The sequence below is a fragment of the Lepidothrix coronata genome, unplaced genomic scaffold (assembly GCF_001604755.1).
Source record: "Lepidothrix coronata isolate B3197 unplaced genomic scaffold, Lepidothrix_coronata-1.0 Scaffold68, whole genome shotgun sequence".
Lineage (NCBI taxonomy): Eukaryota > Metazoa > Chordata > Aves > Passeriformes > Pipridae > Lepidothrix > Lepidothrix coronata.
Window position 1 is genome coordinate 556,859 of NW_016690248.1, and position 20,743 is coordinate 577,601.

Below are 20,743 nucleotides of genomic sequence, written 5' to 3' on the forward strand. Positions count from 1 at the left end.
TAAAAACTACAAGAAAGGGTTCTTCGGGTACGTAAACAACAAGCAGGAACAGAAGGAAAATACCGACCCGTGTTAAAGAAGAGAGGTGAATTAGTCACCAACACCACTGAAAAGGCAGAGGTTCACAACATTTACTTCACCTCTGTCTGTACCAAAGACATTGTTTGCAGCCAAAGGCAACACTCCCCCCCTAATTTCTTAGCTTTATAGAACAAAAGTCCTTCAGCAGGAGCCTTTCAAGGTACCACCTCTGGCCAGCACCTCTGACTAGGGAGAGCCTGAACAAGAGCCAGGAAGGTCAAACACAGGCAAAAGATGGAAGATTCTGGCAAGGAACCAGCTCCAGAGACTGACACGGCTTAATGGGCAAAGTGCTGGAGGAGGCTGCTGTGAAAGAGCTGTTCTTGAGCAAAGTAGTTGTCCTGTCTGGTCATAATAGTGTTGTGTTTATTTCAAATTACTTAAAAGTAATGAGCAAATAAGCTCTTCATCTACTACAAGCAGAAAAGCATTTCCAACAATTGTATTTTCAGACACAGCAAGGCAATCTTTTCTCGTGGTCCAATTCAGCCATTTAAGCTAAACTGCACAACCTCATGACCTTACAGAATCTTTCAAACATGAAATTTTTGGGAGAGAGTGCCTTATAGGCTCCACTAGTAACAATTAACAGGTGTTTTCAGAGGCAGGAGGAATTGTTTTTCACATCACTACTGCTTTACAAATATTACAGAGAGTTTTTCTACTTTATTAGATCATTTAATAGCAAACCTTCCTTACTAATAACTCCACCTGCAAAGATATAAAGCATTATCTTTAGTACAGTGGGATGACAGATATAAAAAATTAAATCACGAGAAATAGGACCAATCTGATCATTCTCAGTCAAAAGGTACAAAAACACTGATTCAAATAATCTCGGTTTTTAAACAGATTTAGACATACACAAACATACCGATAGCTAACAACATTATCAGTCTGAGCAAATTGATATAATTATTTGATATAATTGATATTCATCTCCAGGACCTTAATCCCTGGCTTTCTGATGTTGTTGTTGCCCTTGGTTAAAATTTGGAACACTGCATTAGTCCAGGCAAATATTTCTAAAAAAGCATACTTTCACATTTTTTTCTTTGTTTGTGCTCTCATTAAAGTCAGCTGAGAACAACTTTTAAGATTACAGTATGCTTTCACTAGAAAAATTTAACTTTAAATACATATGCTTCATATTCTTAAGGGTAGAGCAAATACCATCAAGACAATTACAGTTTTGCAGTAATTAAATCTTTGGTTTGCACCAAACAATGTAAAGAATGATCTTTGTTAAGAAATGTTGTGATGGATAAATTTTTATCAACTTGTATATATATCCTGAAAAAACTAATAGTTTTAAGAGCTCTTTCTGTACTTCACTGGCTCTCCAGACAGTGGTTCTATTTAGGGCAACACCTAAAATGTATTGTTCTGGGTTACTACAATAACTGGGATGGAGTCTAACACAATTTAATGTACAACCATTATACAAATTGAGAACACAAGCATTTCCAGTTAAACTCTTTTTTGCCTTCTCTAAGCACATACAGCATCCTGAAGTCCTATATTCCTTATGTCTCAAAGATACGATAATACAACCAACAGCAACTGTTAAAGATCACAATTTGACAGTATCCATACCTTGTACTCCCATAATAAGAATGTAACTACACAAAATAGTTATTACTCCTACAAAGCATAAGAAGTCTCAAAAACTGTCATCATTCATGGACATTTATACTGCAAATGCTTGTTTTGTTTTTTTTCTTTGAACAGGACTCTCTTACTCTATAATCATACGTAGCATCTGGATTTTCATCACAGGCAATAACTTCTGGAGCCATCCAGTACGGAGTCCCAATAAAAGTGTTTCTCCTGCCAACTGTTCTGTCCAGCTGAGCACTCACACCAAAATCCACTGTGGGTGGGAAAAGAATAAAATAAAATAAGAGGGGAAAAATAATGCAGTGATTAATTTCATAAAGTGATTTGGAAACAAAACCCTGTAGATGTTCCATGTAGGAGGACCATGCTGAGGAAAAATACAATGATTAATCCTGAGGCAAATAAGCCCTTGTGGTTCACACACAATGTGCTTGGGCCACAAGTGCCAGGGAACACAGCAGCATACAACCATCTCTCCTGTACCTCTCACTGGTCTGCCTGGACAGAAGGGAGAGCACAGCTGCAAAAATACTACTTCGGAGGCTGAGAAAGTGTTATTCCCTTCCCACATGGTGAAGCCCTATACAGAAAGAGCCACTTCCCAAAGGTACCTCTCATGCTGTGGGAAAACTGCATTCATAAACACCTTTCTGAACCTCCCTTTTGGCACACCACTTTTTCTGCTCTAAAAAAAAATGATCTGTTGTTCAGGGAATTGGTCTCTGCTTTGATGACAGAGCAATAGCATCAGTGGGAGCAAAAGACGAGGATTACTCAAGGAGCGCTAACTTTGAGCACACATGCACACACATTGTGAAAAAGATGCCCATTTAATCACAAGGCAATTATATTACAAGGGTGTTTTCCACCCTTCAGTTCTCCCTGCTGACAACCAGTACTATCTGTCCTTCTATACCAGTAGCAGCCTGTGTCAGCTTCACTGCATCCATCATCCGAGCGACACTGACAAACTGGTGTAGACAAGCTCAGTGGGAGCAATGGTTTGGAAGCTACTGTGCTCCATTTTGGACCAAACAAAGGAAAGCTCTCCCGAGAGCTTCCTCCTCCAGCAGCCGGGACATCTTCCCATGCCTTGTGCTGCAGGAAGGTGTAATGCAAAACAGAAGGGATGTGGGCTGGGTGGGAGGGCTTCAGCATGGCTCTATATTTAACGAAAAAAAGGTGGTGAGTGTAGCGTGATACAAACGCAGAAGGTTAACATGTGCAATAACTGAAAGAGACAAATTAGAGAGGAAATAAAAAAGAGTATGTCCACTTGGCAGGGAGAGAAGAGGCCAGGGATGAGCACAGTTTTCGGCAGGTATGCCAGAGCTAAAACTGTGTTTTGAACTCGATGCTACAGCTCCCTTGAGAGTGCTGTCCAGATCATATTTTTGTGTCCAGAACGTGAACAGCAGGTGCTATTTTAATGAAAGCCAAATACAAGAGAGACTCCTGTCACTTCCCAAGTCCAGAATAAAGGGAATTAGAACAAACTCAAGCTCAGCAGGGTAAACAAAATGATCCCATCACTGATTCTCTGGCATGAAAGTCAACATCTTCTGACAAAATTCAACAACAACCTGCTTCATCCTCCCAAAGCAGGAGGAAATATATGCAGGCTGTCAATCCACAGGGAAGCAGTTACAGAGTATTCATGCTAGAAAACATGTTGTGGGGCTCTTAAATGATGAAATTAATTTCAGAACATCATAAAGCCAAAGGCTGAATGAATGAGGAAGTGGATATGTGTGCCTACTTACCAAGTTTCACTTCTGCGTTCTCTGTTAACAGCACATTTTGCCCTTTGATATCCCTGTGAATCACGTGATGGGCATGAAGATGTGCCAACCCCTGCATTAAGGAGAAGAGAGGAAGGAGAGGATGTTCAGAGTTAGGCTCTTGGCTTAGCAACAGACTACCCATACCCAGCAGCCCCAGAGGTCACAGCGCTGGGTCTTGTGCTCTTGCTCAGCAACTGGGTGCAATGGGACCCACAGCAGCCTTGTAGCAGCACACCACCCAGAGACAAAGGCCCCAGGTTATGCACACACTGTATATAAATACAGCCCAACATCTGCACTGTGCAAACACCTCTCCGTTGTCCTGTGGAGGAAGTTCAGCTCCCAGAAAGTCTCCGTGCACTTACACTGTAAACGACATCAGCATCAGTGCACATCACTGACATCTGACATGCACAGGGTCACACAGAATTTAGTCTGGGGAAGGGAGGTGGAAAGGAAAAGGATGCACCATCAATATGCATATATGCACCCCTGAGAAGGAGTGGGATGATGATGGACTGGCAGTCATGTTTGAGGGCAAGGGATGACAGATGACAAAGAAATGCTCTGCTGCAAAGCTGCAGTTCTCTTCTCTAGCCTCCATACACATGAAGCCAGATAATTCTTCCTCAGGAAAAAAAAAGCAAAAGAAAAGAAGAGGAAAAAAAATTAAAAAAGCATAAGCATTATACTTTCCAAAGGAAACAAAACCTCCTGGCATACGGTGCTTTTTGTTGAGACAGCACCTGGATGCATGCCCCAAAGCGTTAGCCATGTGGAGGGAGGGCTGAGAAAGACATATGTTGCATTTTACTCTCTAATGTAATTGGGAGAACACGCAACCCTCTTAGCAACTGCCTGTATTTTGGTTTCTCCTCAGTTTTCTGCTTGGAAAATTGTAGTCTCTAGTGGGATCATCTTGCCTATTCTTGTTGCTCTCACAGGCTTTTAATTTTTTATGAAAAATAAAGAAATAGAAACTTTACAGCTGCAAGAGGTTAAGAGAGTAGTGGTTGCTGTAGAGAAGTATTTCCTAACACATGTTCTTCATTAAATGATCATTTACCAGTTTGCCTACATAACCACCGGGCTATTTTCTTTTTTTAAAACAATCAATGAGTGTGACAAAAAAACCACCATCCACAACTTCTCTCCACACATCATAAGCAAATCAAGGGGGCTGATGTCCCCAAAACTCTTCACTGACTGCTAATGTTAAGTGTGGTCTTATTTTTCACAGGAATGAAGGCTTTTCCACAGCTTCACACAGCATACTTTTTAAAGCCTTCTGCTACTCTGACCCAGCCAAAGAGATCTGTTCTCTCCAGAGTACCATCTAACCTTACTGAAAAAACACATTTGGGTTTGCAAAGGGCTGGGAGGAGACAGAGGGGCACATCATTTTCCTGCAGTCCTCAGACTCCTCCAACCACACGAGGATCCACTGGGTTGATCTTCACACCTGTGTCTCCACCTAAACCAATCTTCGGTCCTTTAGCTCATTTTAACTTTGTGTTACACAACCTCCTCCATCTCTGACAAACTCTTGTGTCAAATCAGGTTTTGCAATGTCTCATAGCAATGTGAGTTTAGCGTTCCTTTTTTTCCAGATATTCCACTTCCCGCTGGCCAGTAATTAAGGCTCCTTCTGCACATCTTTCCCTGGAATGAGAAAATAGCTTTCCCTAACTCTTTTCTGAGGTAAATAAATTTTTTTCCTCTTCTCAGCAAGCGTTTGACTGCTTTACCTAAGGAGAACCTAGAATGAATCCAATATAGCATGGAATACCTCCAAGGCCACAGAGCTCTCAAATCAAGCATACGATCAGTCCTGCAGAAGTTAGCTTTCCTCATATTAAAGCGTGCTATCCATTTGATTTGAAATACAACTTCTCCCTTGTAGACAACTTAAAATGTGCCAGCCCAAACGCCAGCAGCTGGACTCTCTTCTAGCGTTTGGAATTAGAGCAAGAGACCAGAATCATATATCTCCCTTCACCCTCATCTTAAAAATTGCCGAGGCAAAGCAAACATATAACACAGACAACAGCAGCATTGATTTATGCAAGAGCCAGTGTTGGTTTCCTTTAACATAAACCCTTCAGAACTTCATTTACAATTAGGCAATTGAACGTACTGTGTAGAGGTATGGGTAGGAGGCAATTTGTTTTACAAAGAAGCACGAGAAAACCATATCAGATTCACTTAGTGCAGCACAGAAATGCCAATTCAAAAAGCACTTAAACTGTACCAACTGAAAATTAAATATTAAGAGTAACTAGTTAAAGTTTCAATTTTTGAAAAAAATGGTAAGTTGCAGCACTATTCCCGAATAACTTTTGCAGCGCCATCTGCTAGCACCGCACAGCCACACATGATATAGCTGCTTGCTCTAGACAGACTGCAGGAATATACAGTATGAGAGCACATCACAGCACAGAAGTCCTGACTGCTAGCCTGAGCCAACAACTCCCTTCCTCCATAGGTTTGATTAGGAGCAGAGAAAGACAGCTGCAAGCACATTCGGAAAAGTCCATTTCATACTCTACTGTGCTACAACACCGTTTCAGCCTCAGGTCTTGTGGACGCTGTTTCACAGCTTCTACAATAGGTAAGGTCACTGGCTCTTCTGCTGGCTTCTCATGACTAAAAATTGCTATTTTCTGCAAGGTTGCTGTTACAATATACAGTACAACTCACACCCAGTTAAATGATGTGGAGCAGTCATCTATCTGCTTCTATATGCTCTTCAAGTGATGAAATGGCTAATGGGATTGATCAGAAACAGCTTCTTGCAGAACCTCAAGCTAGGCTATGTCTTTTAAGAATGTTTCTGTGCGGAACAGACTATTTTCCTTACCCGGAGAATCTCTCTGGAGATATATGCTATCCAGTCTTCTTTCAGAGTATTCCCTTTCGTGTTCTTCACAAGGTCTGTGATAGAGCCTGCTCCACAAAACTCCATAACAAGCTGAAAAACAAATATCAGTGTACAACCAACATTAAGCACAGTTCTCAGCTGTTTAGCAAAGCCAAACAATCAGGTTGCAGCATTGATTTGGGAAACCCTTGTGAAGCAGAGAATAGAATTTATTTTACATATCTGCCTGGAAAATGGATTCAAGCAAATGTCTTCAATGTGTGTCAGACATATATGGAATATGTCTCATATCAGTTACCGCATTTTCAAGGACTGATTTAATCACTGTAATTTAATGCTGGGAATCTGGATTTGCTCAGCTACGCAAAATGCATTAGCAGTATGAGCACATCCAATACTGAAGGAATCAAACCGATCACACCATTGCAACACATCTTATCCTTTAACTCCCATTTATTTATGGAAGAACATGCACTGATGACTATATCCTGCCATTTCAAACCCAAACTTCAGTCCTCTAGAGGGTGTAGATGAGGTGGGATGGGAAATGTAATAGGTACAATTCTCAAGTGGAGCTTTCTTTTTACAGTCACATATTCTTACTGCTCAGCTCAGCTGTCTTGTTCCCAAGAAACATGCTACTATCCATCGGGGAAGTGGGGGAAAAAAGTTACTTTAAGAACAAATCCACTGCTTATAGCACGCTTTGGTTCAGCCATCCTCTTAAGAATGTGTGATTAGTCTATGTGATTCACTTATCTATCTGTTCAGGGAAGCATCAAATTCTATTAGTTTGTCTTTCCATAACATGGTATTCCTGTCATCCTCAAACTACATCCAATAGGGAAAGACTTATTAACATGTTTGAAAAATATCTGCTTACCCACAGTTGGTCATCATGTCCTGGAGGACTTTTCTTAATGAAAGCACCATAATAAGTTGCAATATTTCTATGATGAGAATATTTCTTTAGCATATTAATCTCCAGTTTGATTTCTTCTTCTTCATCCTTTGGAAAAAAAATAAAACAAACCCCCCTATGTTTAATATACCACATGTATTATTTATTTATCCTTCACTTTCACACAAGTAGGTTTTTTTAAGTTCAATTTTTACCAGCATCATGCTCAGGAAACCCATCCTAAAACTGTTTATTGAGGTGGTCTAAAATAGGTCTTTACTTTCCCATGTTTTCAGCAGTGCAAAAAAGCAAACGAAGGATGCACTGGACGTGACCCAATGATGGAGCAGGACATAATCTGTTCCAAAAACCCTGTGCTTATAATACCATAAGCAAATACATAGCTAGCAGGCTCTTATTGTATGTAACCCAGAGAACTAGAAACCCAGAAAAACCTATGGATTTATGATAGAGGAGTATTATTTACATCTTCCTTATTTTTCTCCTTTAATTCTGAAAATTGCAATCAGTTCTATTTAACTGCCAGACAGCAGCTCCATGCAGCCAGCTGCTGAGGCAGGTTCCCATTTCAGTGCCAGCACGGGACTGGCACAGGAAAGCAGAGGTGGAGATCAGGAATTCCCCTCACTGCAAGGACAAAGCATTGGCCTCGTGCACAAGTTTCCTCCTCCTCCATCTGTCTCTGTGGAGGAAGAGCAAGTGCATCAGAAAGAACAGGCCAGGAGCCCAGGCAGTAAACAGGATGCTGGGACACAAAGGCAGAGGAAGGATTTCCCACAGCTCCCCCTGCTTCAGCCAGATGCCAAAAAGAGAGCAGCTCAGGTGAAGGGACGTCTCCCCTTTAAAGAGATAGAACAGGTAACACTATGAAACTCCTCCTTAAAAACACCCACAATTTGTTTCTGAAGTGACAGTAGGACATGTTGCATGGAAGGATCCACATGCTTTGAGGTGGTGTCTGAGCAGGCAGCCAGCAGATACAGAAGAAGGAGCAGATGCCATCCCACCCCCAGCTCTCCCTTCCCATACCAAAGACAGTAGGAGTCTTCTTCAAGCACCTATAGAGGCAACAAATGAAAAGGCAGATGGATACCCCTTTAGGCACAATCTTTATTTTCTCCACAATTTTCTATCCTTAGATACCCAGGCAGAAGATGTCTACCCTAAATTAAGTCCAGGAAGAACCCCAAACTTCTGTTCCCTAGGGCTGCTGGCTGATGGGAATGGTAGCACATATTTTGATTATCCTGTGATGCCAAAGCTGATTGCATGATAAAATTTTAAGCCTTAAACTTCCTTGCAATTTGTACCATGCTAGCAATCAAATATCCTATTCATGACATATACAGATGTTAATACTAACTACATGTTAACTGTTTATACACACTGGTACAAACAGCTTGAGTAAAAGAAGCTACTCTATGCTACAAAGCAAGCAATAATTTCAAATATTCTGATAGTAGGATGCAATGTTTAGTCGTAAACTATTATGACAGAATTCCCAAAATGCACCAGGGATAAACTATTCTTATATCTTCTCATGATGCATCTTTGAAGTAAAATACTGTGTATTTCTGGAACACTGAACAAAATAGTAAAAGAATCTTGTAAATCAAAGTTCCCAGTGAACAGCAGCCCTGGGAGAAAGTGTCAGAACAGCTTTTTGAGCCAAAAGCTAACTTGGTGCTTCCTTAGCTGCTTCTGTTGTCCTTGCTGTTGCATAATTTTTTATTTATTTAGATCATATGCAAAAAGAAAAAAAAAGAGAAGAATACATGCTTATTATACTAGGAACTACTATGCTGAACCTCTGAATTGTGTATTTAGGGAAAAAACTGTGATAGCTTTGTTGAACTTAACGGTTTGGGACTTAATTGCTGATAGGTTAATATGTATAATTGGATTAATCTGCTATTTTGAATGGACTTTTTAGATTAAAATTATTTCCTACCCTCAGCACATGAACACAATAGCTTTTATAATACAATGGGCAGGATGTCCTAAAGGTTGTCCATGTTTATCTATTGTAACAGCAGCCAAAATGATAATACTTAGGATCTATTTCTGAAAAGTAAAATAATCAAAATCCCACCAAAATACCCAACAAACCAAACAAACAAACAAACAACCCCACCAAAAACACTGAGGAACAAACAACAAAAAAGGCACACACAGACCCAGCAGACTGCAGGCAGTTACTGCTCTTTCAGCTTTTCACTAAGGCTGTGTCACAGCACCTGCTCAATGGCCTCCAGCAACCCCAAGCATCAACCTTAACTAAGGCTAATAATGGTCCTACACTTCTATTTCAGCCACCTCGGAGCATTTGTCCACAACACAAATAGCATCTCACCTACAGATCAATCCAGTCCAAAATCTAGTCTACAAAAATAAATGGATTTGGTAATTCTTGCCAGACTCTGGAGGACTCCACTTACTTAGTGCGGATCGATAACTCCCTGGCAATGAGTCCTGAAGACTTTGTGGCGACAGGAACTATCATGAGGATTAATCAGCACAGAGAAGGCTGCAGCACAACTGCAGTACAGCAACTGGTGGAATATTTAAAAAAAAAAACGAAATTTTTTTTTAAAAAAAGGTTGGCCAGACCAAAGGTGTTCTGTTCCAGATTCAGGAGTGGTTTTTTTTCCAGGGTGCAGCTCATTTCATTCCCATGTGGACATGTGAAAGAGGTCAAACAATGTGCGCCCTACTGGTGTTTACTTCTCCCCGCTAACTACAAAAGGAGGGTGAGGTCATTAGCAAAGATGCAGACACCACTCTTGCAGATGTCTTGCACCAGGATGACATGAATCCCACCCAAAAATCTCACTGGATAAGACCATTTCCACACAGGTCTCCTTACGGACACACATGCCTCAAGGAGGGTATGCTGCAGCCTGCAGAAGGGATCCTCCTGCACAGAGCGAGGTGTTTTGGCAGCCGTCCTGGGATCTGGACATGTGAGCCAGCCTCAGAAAGTGAAAGTCCCTCACCTCCTCCCGACAACACATGCACTGCACCACTAACAGTCCCTTCATTTACAGAGGCACTGGTATCACAAAAGGAGAAAATTAAAATTGGTTGAGGCAAGAGACTGTCATTCTCATGAAGTAATACAAAAGTACATCCTTTTTTCTTGGAGAAGAGAGGCAGCTGGTGAGTCCTTCCTAGTGATTTTATGCAGCTGGCATTAATTACCACTTTAAGCCATTATCTGTAGATACAAACTCCCAATTGAAACCTTCTTTGTCTCCCCTGTGATTGGGCTGGTATGTTTTATACTTCTACATTTGCTGGCTGTTTGTGACAGCACGTCTGACTACCAGTAATTTTTTCAGCAAGCTATACTTTCACAAGACTCACGTGGTTGGATCAAGCTTGGAGCAGCTTTCCTCTCCCTTTCCATGTGTTTCCCTTCAGAGATTAAATGGACATGTCAGCATTCCTAGGGATTTCTAACTGCAACGCTCTTTGATCAAAATAATTTTGCCTGTAAGATTAAAACCCACATACGATGCCGGCATAGAAATCCACCTATGTACACTAAGATATTTCTGATCATTTGAACTAGCACAGTAAAAATAAAATCAGTCATGTTACCTCTCAGCATGCCACCCAGTGGCACCTGATCAGCTTGCTTACGGCTATAGCACAAAATCTCAACACCACTTATCCTTCCATTCATCATTGCACGCTAAATATCAGTACAGGTTTTTCTGCATGCAGATGGCAAATCAATGACTTCTTATTTTCATTACATCAACATTTACAAAATTGTGATGATTTAAGTAGCTAATGTTTTAAGTGTCTGACCATGGTTGCCATGGAAGTAACTCCCAGTCAAATAAAAGCTACTAGAATAGATCCATATATGGAAGATTAACCTGGACAGCTCGATTATTCCATTTCATCATGTTTTCCAAAGGTAACACCCCACCCTCCACATCATTATTGGAAGAAAATCCTGTTTATTTACACAAATTTTTAGAAGATGAGGAACGCAGAAACACTTCGCTGAACATTTGCTACACTTCGTTGTGTAGGGATGGAAAAGAAGAGAATTAAGCTCTAGAAGTATCAGAAGCAGGGAGGACATAACCAAAGGAAAAGAAAAATCACGTCATGTCTGTCGTGTTTCTATATACTTCTCTAAACATCATTTGCCTAGATGCCTCAGGAGACTAAGCACAACAGTTCTGACATGTTCCAGCATTAAAACTGCTATGAGACCCCGACGAGAATCTGTCTCTGAGAAACACATTTCAGGAAGGAAGGGGGAAGTACAAACTCTATAGCACAATGAAATTACTTCAGGAGCTGAATTTTAAAATTAAAAAAAATACAAGCCACCTAAGCATAGAGAAAAGACATGTCCTAGGGCATGTAAGTGGTGACTTTCCATTCAAACTCCCCCAGGCGGAAGACCTGTCTGACCACTGTTCTTTGCCAGTTGTTGATTCTGCCCTCTTAAGGGATTGGCACTGCTCAAGAAAAAGAAACTCAGGACAATTTCAGAAGATTTTATTTACCCTAGTAATATGATGAGGATAAACGCAAATCAGAAAACACAGTCCAGCAAGGGTAAAGCAAGACAATGTTCTGTGATAAAGGCAAGAGCAAGTATACCTACCCCACCAGATGATTTATATGCTGCTCTAAATCAGTATGAAGTGGAATACAAATTGGTCCCTTCAGTAACTTTGCTTTTTGATTTAAGAAATGAGACAGTGACAAATCTCAGCTCTCCCCATACAAATGGCACCCAGTCATTTTAAGCCACAACCAAGGGTTTTAAGAATGAATATCATGACCAAACAGTGGAAAGCCAAACACACTAGCAAAGGTGTTTTCATTTGCTTTCCCAATGCTGTTCACAAAGCTCTGCCTGCCTACACCCAGGAAGCTGCCCTCCCTGGAAAATGGCAGCTGGCAATGCTCTGCCTGGAGTTTCAGAGTAAGCTGAGCTGTGGAGGATCATGAGCTCCAGTGGTAACTTGTGGAATTTGGGAATCTTTAGATCACAGGAGAGTTGGGATCTGTGTAGAGTGGCAGGCAGCAGCCTCAGCCCAAACAACCCAGCCCAGGGCTGGGAGGGAAAAGGGACTTCTAATCCACAGACCCCCAGAGTGGTGGAGAGGAGACCAGTTTGCCTTCAGAGGCACCAAAATGACGACGATTTGCCCCTTCTTTCACTATGTGCCTCTGACACAAAAGTTAAAGAAAAACAGGAGAAACTCACAAGAAACCCAGTTTATTTTCTTTTCAGCTTCTTCTCACTTTTCATTTCTGCCCTCTACCCATATAAAAAAAAAACAAAAAAAACCCCAAAAAAATCCTAAAAGACACCAAAACCACAAAGAAAAGTCTTCCTCAATAAATCACAACTAACTTTCGCAAACCACCTTTCTGCTTGAGTGTCACAACCCCCCTACTCCTCGCACACCAGACCTGGCCGGCATCCATTCAGAGCACAATCTGTCCAGGACAGGGAAAGTCTGAATAGTGCCTAGCACAATAAGTGACCTTTTCTGCTGCTGGAATCCATAATACATACAGTTGTTAATAAAGTTCTCACACACGAGGGAGATATTTTGGCAAGGAAAGTTGGGCCAATATTGCACATAGTACGGTACTTGAACTGGGAGCTGTGGTGCTGCCTCCACGCAAGGAAGGAGATTGTAATTCTGGGAGGAACCAAACCACAAGAGCAATGATACTTCAAGTGCCGGGTAAGTCCCTGCCAGTGACTGCCAAGGTAGGAAGTTTGTATAAAGCAGAGCAGCTTGCAGTGTGGAGAGTGCAATGTGGAAAAACGTGATCCTCTCCAACATCACAATGGAGTGTTAGAATTGGGAATACGACATAAAATAGTTTTTAAGAGGAAAATCAAACACAGTTTTCTTGGGAGGGAAAGTCTAAAGAAAAGACTTTAATCGAGAGCTGCAGTAAACACTTATCAAGTCCATATACAGTTCCTCCTAAATCTTAACATACAAGAGAGTCCAACTTTCTTATTACATCCCATTTCTTGAGAGTCTTTTACAAGACTTTGAGCATTGTCACCCTCAAGCTAAAGACCTCATGCAAGTTTATTTCCCTTCTGTCTCTCTCCTCTGTTACCTTCTCACTCCCAGCACTCTCTGTGCCCGTTTCACTTCATATGCATGGTCTCTTTTTCACAGACCCCTTACCCACAGACTCTCCCCACCTTGGCATCAGCACATTAATTTCTCTGCACTGTCGTTCAAGTCCTTCCCTAACACAGACTTTTTCAAAGGCCTTCAGACTGTTCACTCTTAAGAAAAGGCATCTATCATGCCACACACTCAGTGACACAAAAGGAAACTAGACACCCAGCAAGCAGTGGCACAGGTGGCGAGCATGGCCCCCCCCCCCCAATGCTATTGAGGGTGCCTCTCAGACTTTGCCCCTTGTTCACAAATGCAGCCCAAGCAGAGCAAGCCCTTCACGGGTTTTACCCATCCTGTCACTGAGCTGCCCACCAGCCTCTGAGCTGCTGACGCTGCCAGCTCAGAGCCATGCTGCCAGAAACAGCAAACCGGCAACACTGCTCAGGCAGAGTAATTGCAGAAGACGGCTGTGAAGCTTTTTCAAGGGTCAAAAAAACCTTAGTTTCATGAAGACTGGCTGGCAGAACAGTGCTGTCCTTATGAGCACGTTCGGTTACCTTCAGTGGCAACATTTCATCAAGCAGGTGAGGAACACACTTCCAAACACACACAAAACAGAAGCTGCTTTGTCTCCCCTTGGCACAACACCCTCTCTACTGCATGCTAAAGGCACCATTTGAAACAAGGGAGAAAATGAGCCCAGTTGCTCACAGCAGTGCCATCGCTGAGGCTGCAGCCATAAAGCGACAGTTAAATTAACTGGACAAAGGCATGAGGGAGGGCGAGCTCTTCAGCAGGGTCCCAGCACTGCCTGAAGGAGCCTGTGTAGCAGCATTGTGCAGGCATGGGAGATGGAATCACGTGCAGGCAGGAAGGAGCCAAAAACCACGTGAAAACAATACTTGTCTATTGTCTCCCTGCAAACCACCTCCTCTGCCAGTCACTCTGACAATATTTTCTTTCTTGCCTGTTGTGCCTCCAGTGCTTTTGCTGGTCATTCATTGAGCTGCTCTGAAGGCAAAGAAACTGCACCACCGCTGACCTCCCTCGGTAAAACTCCAGGATGCCACAGGCTTTTTCCAAAGCCAACCAGGAGAGAAACCTCCTAAGGGCAAATCCCTTCAACCCTTTCCAACACTAGTCCCTCAATCCTAGATATGATTACTTAAAAGAGTTTCCTGCTCAGATTGCATGTTTGTCCTAGTTACAATTCAACTGTCCATCCTCATCAAGCCTAAATTATTTACAGGTTATGCAACAAGCTAGCCTTATACTGACATCTTCGGAGCTCTCATAAAAAAGGGAATGTTTAGTACCCTACTTACATCACTATTATTCACACTAAAAATGCCTGTTGCTATACAATTCTACATCCAGTCTCAGATTCCTTGTAATCAGAACAAGCCCTTGCTAGTAGATATGAAAAGTAAGCTTGTGTGTGAAGGAAAGAAATTATAGCAATCTCCTTTACACAAAGTTCCAGGCTCAGACAATATGAGGAGATGTAGATGCTGGAGAGAAAATAGACTAATGTACAATGCCAAAAAGTTGAACAGCTTTTCTGCTTTCAATCTCAGTGTGCATTTGATGCCAAGGAAAGCAGCATCTCTGGGGGTGACAGAGACAAGGGAGGCATTTGCCCACTGCCTCATCCCTGCTTTCCCCTGGGCAATATGAAGCTCCATTGCTCCCACCTGGAAGGCAGATCTCCTTCCCAAAGGGGATCAACACATGTGTTGATCCTTCGTGTGCAGTCCAGACAGTGCTGGGTCATGGTTTGGACCTGGGAGGTGGAAAAGGCTCCCAAGTCCTGCAGGCTTCATGCAGCTGGAGAGATTCAACAAGAAACTGAAGTTCTGGTTTGAGACAAAGCTTTAAACTCAGAGGAGGGGAGAAGGCAAACATCTGAGAGAGGAGAGAAAACAAAAGGTTGAAATGACTGAAAGCAGATTTCCTATGCACCACAGATTTCCTATGCACTGGTGTGTGAGGAGTAGGGGGGTTGTGACACTCAAGCAGAAATGTAAGCTGAGAAGGTAAAATACCTTAAAAATAGCAGTTCTAACATAACGCTAATGTCCTTCTACTACATACATCATGAAAACCTACAATTACATGAACACACTAATTCCCTCACAGGACAGATTCATTCAGTATACAGGCCCACATCCACAATGACCAACAAGCCCTGTAGGCGAAAAGGGAAGAGGAATTTATTTACAACACCTCTTTCATTTCATACATGGAATGAAACCCAAATGCTAAAAGACATAAAACATCCCAACAGTTTGGGATAACAAACACGAAAGCTATCATGATGCACACCCAAACAGGAACAGAACAAGTGAGAGGAAGGAAAAGTAATCCCATTTTGGCTTTCCCTGAGGCTGTTTCACATAGGATCCTTTATCAAAAAGAGATGGGTCTGGAGAAACAGCTTACAAGAGAAACTCAGCAACTCCATCACATGCCACCATTTCTTTGCCTAACAGTGATGAAGGGCTTGGCACAGCTCAGTACCTTACATTATATAGGTCAAAAGCAAATAGATAGATTTGCAAAGCAGAGGGGGCAGCCTGGCAACGGTATTCCAAAATCAATCATACATTAAAAAATAAAATTTAAAAAAACCCCAACCAACTAGACAAACAAAACAAAAAAACCATCCAAACCAAAACTGGGGAGCACAAACAAGCACCACCACAACTGCCAGCAGCGAGTAGCTGGCAGCCTCAAAGCAGGTACCTCACGCTTCTAGGAGACAGAGTCCCACCAGTGATTTTTACCCCTCTATAGGATGAATACCACCTCAGGTGGACAGACCTGTCCCCTCACAGGCACCTTTCCCCCCATGCTAAATTGTAGATGCCCAAGTCACCTACATTCTAGCCTTCAGCACAACCCCTGTGTGCCTAAAATTCAATAGAATGAATCCAGGCTTTGGTTACTAGCAGCATCAACGGTTAAAGCCAGCAAACAGCTGCTGGAAGACTACAAATTTATTATGGACTTTGGCTTCTGAACCCAAATCTACTGGTATGTGCAAGAGGAACTTTGTAGTATATTGCTAATCCCTCAGCTGTCCACATTCCCTAAGTCCTCTAGGCTTTAATTAAGGAAACTCTTCCTATTAAAATGTTGCGAGTGCTGTAATTTTTCCTTCCAAATATTTTAAACTCCATCTGCAACACTAACAAAGCCCTGTATTTTTTCAGAAAATGAGTACTAAGAAAAGCCTCGAAAACAAAATCACGTCATTTTCTCTGCAACCCCGCAATCCACTTCTATAAAGTGGCATACTTCACTTAGCCCACTACTACGAAGAAACAGATTTAATGCTTCTTTTCTAAAGTAGTCTACGTCTCTCTGAGGTACAACTGCCAGATGAAACAACATCAAACAGACAGCCATCACATACACAAACATCGAAGGTAATACACGGGCTTAAGAAGCAATATGCACGCTTAATGCCCGTTTTTAGTGCAGCCGGTAACCTACGCTCTGTTTTACACCCACAAAAGGAAAACGCGAAATTTTGGGCTATGTTACAGCTTCCAAAAAACTTCTTGTAAGCAAGGACTTGTGTGAGATCATGATCTGACTTATTCAACACAAGGTTTCTTTTGTGAAGCAGCCAAAATATGTAAATTACGCAGGAATAAAAGGAATCATCCGATCTGTACATGTGTCTTACCAACATGATTGAATGACACAGTGTGAGTGCACAAGTCCTTACAAGTTTTGATTTCAGTTAATCTTTGCCTAAAGGTTAAACACTTCAGCGCCTCTGGTCCAATATTAGTCATTGCTCAGCCTCTGTCAGTAATCTGCAGCTTTCTCCCCTGCCTTATGCAGAGAAAGTACTGCAAATGCCAAAAGCCAGGTGCAAATAGGGAGGACCCAGAAGGTTAAAACGCCTGTTCCTCTCACCTGATGAGGGACAGAAAGGATCACAAAGAAAGCTGCGACACCAGCCCACTATCCTGTGTTTGAGAAACAGGGTGAATAAATACTGTCAGTGCAGACCGTGGGTGGCTGGGATGAGGAAAAGTGAGGAGAATGGACCAAGCCCTACAGGCTTGTCAAATTCCGTTTTCAATTTTAAAAATACCCCAGAAAATACCTTTGGTTTCTTTCACCAATATTGCAAGCAAAGACTGCTTTAAAAGCCAGCAGGAGGGCAAAGGCTTGCTCCTCCTCCCTTTGCCACCATCTCCCCCTTCTCTTCCTTCTTTCTCTGGTTTGGTGAGAATTGCTCCTCAAAGCAGTGACAGAGCAGAGAATTAACATCAGGTCAGTATATGTGACACCATCAGCCCTGCATACAACTACTGAAACACCCTATCCAAGTCCTCAAATCACCTGCTACCTCTTGGGGAGGAATTCACTCCTTCTCCAAAGCATAAACTCAGGCCCATGACTGATGCCAGATGAGACCCGGGGTTTCTTTTCCTCCCTGCTCTTCTGCAGCATTTCCAAAACCTAAAACCTAACAGCAGCTTTGGGGGTGAAAAGGCAACACCAAGCTCAGCTACTCTGTGGAAATAAAAAAATAAATAACGAGAAATATATACACTGAGAGGAGCTTTTCTGGAGCAAAGACCTCTCCAACTTGCTTGTTCACGTACAGATGAGATCCACGCTTATAAACCCTACGGGTTTTCAAAGCAAGAAGGAATACAGATATTATATTTTACCTCTAAAATACACTCATGCTCAGAAATACAGCTCTCTTTAAAAAGGCAAATCCACTACAGAATGATTTACAACTGACAGACAAGATGATGATGTCTGTAATTATCAGGTCCCACCACTCAAATTACAATTTACCAGCAGACACACAAGCTACTTGATTCACAGTTAACATTTTCTTCAGCACACACCAGGTCCTTTCTAAAACAATAGGGGAGACAGACAGCCTCTATCAGTTACAGAAAAATGCAGCTGCTGACAGAGGAATTCAGGGATGTCAGAGGGGCAAATTTCCCTTCATGTTTGTGCCAAACCTTCACGGAGGGCACATGACAACCAGGGCTGTGACTAAAAGGGTTTTCCTTTTTGTTCATACAGGAACAGCTGTTAGACAGGTACAGAGGTATAGCCACGTCTGGGCACACGTGATAAGCGAGTTCTTTATAAAATCAGTTGCTGACGTTTTGATTTTCTTTGGTAGATTAACGCTGACTTATGCACAGCATTTAAAATCGCCCTGCACTGCCAAAGCTTTATAAAGGCTGCGCACTTTAGCGTACAAGTTAAGTGCATTTGGCATTATGCCACAATGTACAAAATCATTTTCGTGCAGCTGCCAGCAGAAGGGAGCTATATTCTTGAACCAGATGTTTTTGTTGTCGGTGCTGCCAAGCACGCCTGGAACCTCACAGCTGAGCAGTGCTGCAGGAGTGAATTAACAATGAACAGAGCCACAAGATGCTCATGTCCATCTACTACGTGGGGTGTCACGGTCCCCTCTCTACCTTCCCTCCTGCTCTCTGAGCAAGAAGGCTGCAGATAGTCGGCTAATTATTTACCTGCCTGGAAAGAAAAGCCCTTCTGCCTCCTTCAGGATAAATAAAAATCAACAAATACTTGCAAATAATATTACACCCCAGCTGCATTTACCCTTAGCTGGGCAGGTGACAAAGAAACCATGATTAACAGCCAAGAAAATAGGACCAGAGAAAATATAAAATGGTCCTAGTACTACATTAAACTTCTGGTTTTGCTGCTGGGCTGTGAACAGGCAACCATTTATTAAAAAGTATTTCGCTTCAAAAATCAGAGCTGCTATGGAATCTCACCCTCCAGTCTAAAAACAAACAGCCCAGATTCCAGCACAAGTCTCTCACTCTTGAGCTGAAACCCTGAGAGCAATGGCAGGAGTTTTAGGACAGAAGACCACTTCCTAACCCCAACACCAGCTCCCAGTGAGGTTCAGCTGCTCTTTGCCTTCCTGCACCCATGCTGCAAAGCAAGGGCTCCTGCCAGACCTACCTACCAGCCTTGCCTTGTCTGTCACAACTGCACAAGACCAGCAGAGGGGACCTGTGGGGCTGCAGAGGCTGAAATACTAAATTGTCAGATACCTGCTTAACTGCAGATGTGTACTCAGAGCAGGCAGAAAGCAGTCCAAACAGGAACAGGGGAGTCAGGCACCGACACCTGGGTGCTGATAAGAAGAAAATGAGCTTTACTCAGTCCAAAGCTCTCCTGTGACAGGGCCTATATCAACCACAAAGTCTGTAAGAGAAACTCAAGAGGCCAGGCCACTTCACTCAGAAAGAAAGAGCCCTGTACCAGTCAGGGAAGAGGTAGAAGCACATCTACCACCTCATCCAGGCTGCAGCCCACCCCGAGGCAGAGATGGAGGGAAACAACTCTCCTTCAGGCTTGTGGCTAGGGACTCCCTTCTTTGTTTATTCCACTCTCTGGGCACCATACACGTTCAAAGAGAAAGGTGACGAAAAGGGGGGTGGGGGTATGAGCCTGCTGGGAGCTGCTCTGGGGGCTCTTTTCTCAGGCAGGCAGTTCAGACAGGCATAGTTCACTCCTGCAGCACAAGTCCCTGTTAAAAAGTGAAACTCAGCAACTTGCCTGTAAAATAAAAGCAGGCATAACATGTTTTACTGAAACCCTCCAATACATAATATAATCTGATCTCCCTCAGAAAAAGTATTGATTTGGTTTCCCTGCCCTCCAATAGCTACCACATCTCCTATGCCCCAGCCTGCCCGAGCAGTGCCTTCCTCAAGGATATATATATTTTGGTAGTTAAAAAAAAACAAACTAAAACTACAAAAAACATCACCTCTCTTGTTCAGATAAATAACTGGTCATCTTCTCAGGGACTTTTTTCTGTTAAAATAAAAGTAATGCTATCACTACAGGGTCTCAGGGGAAGATGACTCATGAGAAGGAAAGAGCCTGAAATTCTGTGCTCAGGGTATTTACCCCAACAGATATTACAACTTTTTACTATGCTAGTCTGGTAACACGATGAAGTGGCAGTTTGAAGAAACCTTCCCTTAATCACACTTGATTTGAAAACAGACAAAGAGCAATTAGCCCAGCCAAAGGGGGGGGGGGTGACAACACACAGTTACATCCAAAGGAGGAAACCTAGATTGTTTGGAGAGAGATTCAAAATTCAGGAGGATATGGTTCAAGGCACCGGATTTGCTCAGAGAAGAGCTGTGGGACAATGAAGTCATGCACAAAGGGACAGGCTGCAGCAACCCTGCCAGCTCCAGCTCCACCATCGAGGCAAGGATCCGCTGTTCAGTTTGGAAACATTACCAAGCAGCATGGAAGCAGCAGAAAT

General features: G+C 42.5%; 1 protein-coding gene across 12 annotated transcripts in view; it reads right to left on the reverse strand.

Annotated features, from left to right (window-relative positions):
- The window catches only part of MAP4K4 (mitogen-activated protein kinase kinase kinase kinase 4), a 170,543-nt gene that overhangs the window by 55,387 nt on the left and 94,413 nt on the right, over positions 1–20,743 (reverse strand). For 11 of the 12 annotated variants that reach the window (XM_017818400.1, XM_017818403.1, XM_017818405.1 and 8 more), the window contains exons 4-7: positions 7,250–7,375; positions 6,346–6,456; positions 3,465–3,555; positions 1,824–1,954 (exon numbers count right to left, since the gene is read on the reverse strand). In XM_017818400.1, the coding sequence (XP_017673889.1) occupies positions 1,824–1,954; positions 3,465–3,555; positions 6,346–6,456; positions 7,250–7,375 (459 nt within the window). Of the gene's footprint in view, positions 1–1,823; positions 1,955–3,464; positions 3,556–6,345; positions 6,457–7,249; positions 7,378–14,330; positions 14,553–20,743 lie in introns of those variants that run through there. The other variant, XM_017818407.1, reaches the window with a different exon arrangement.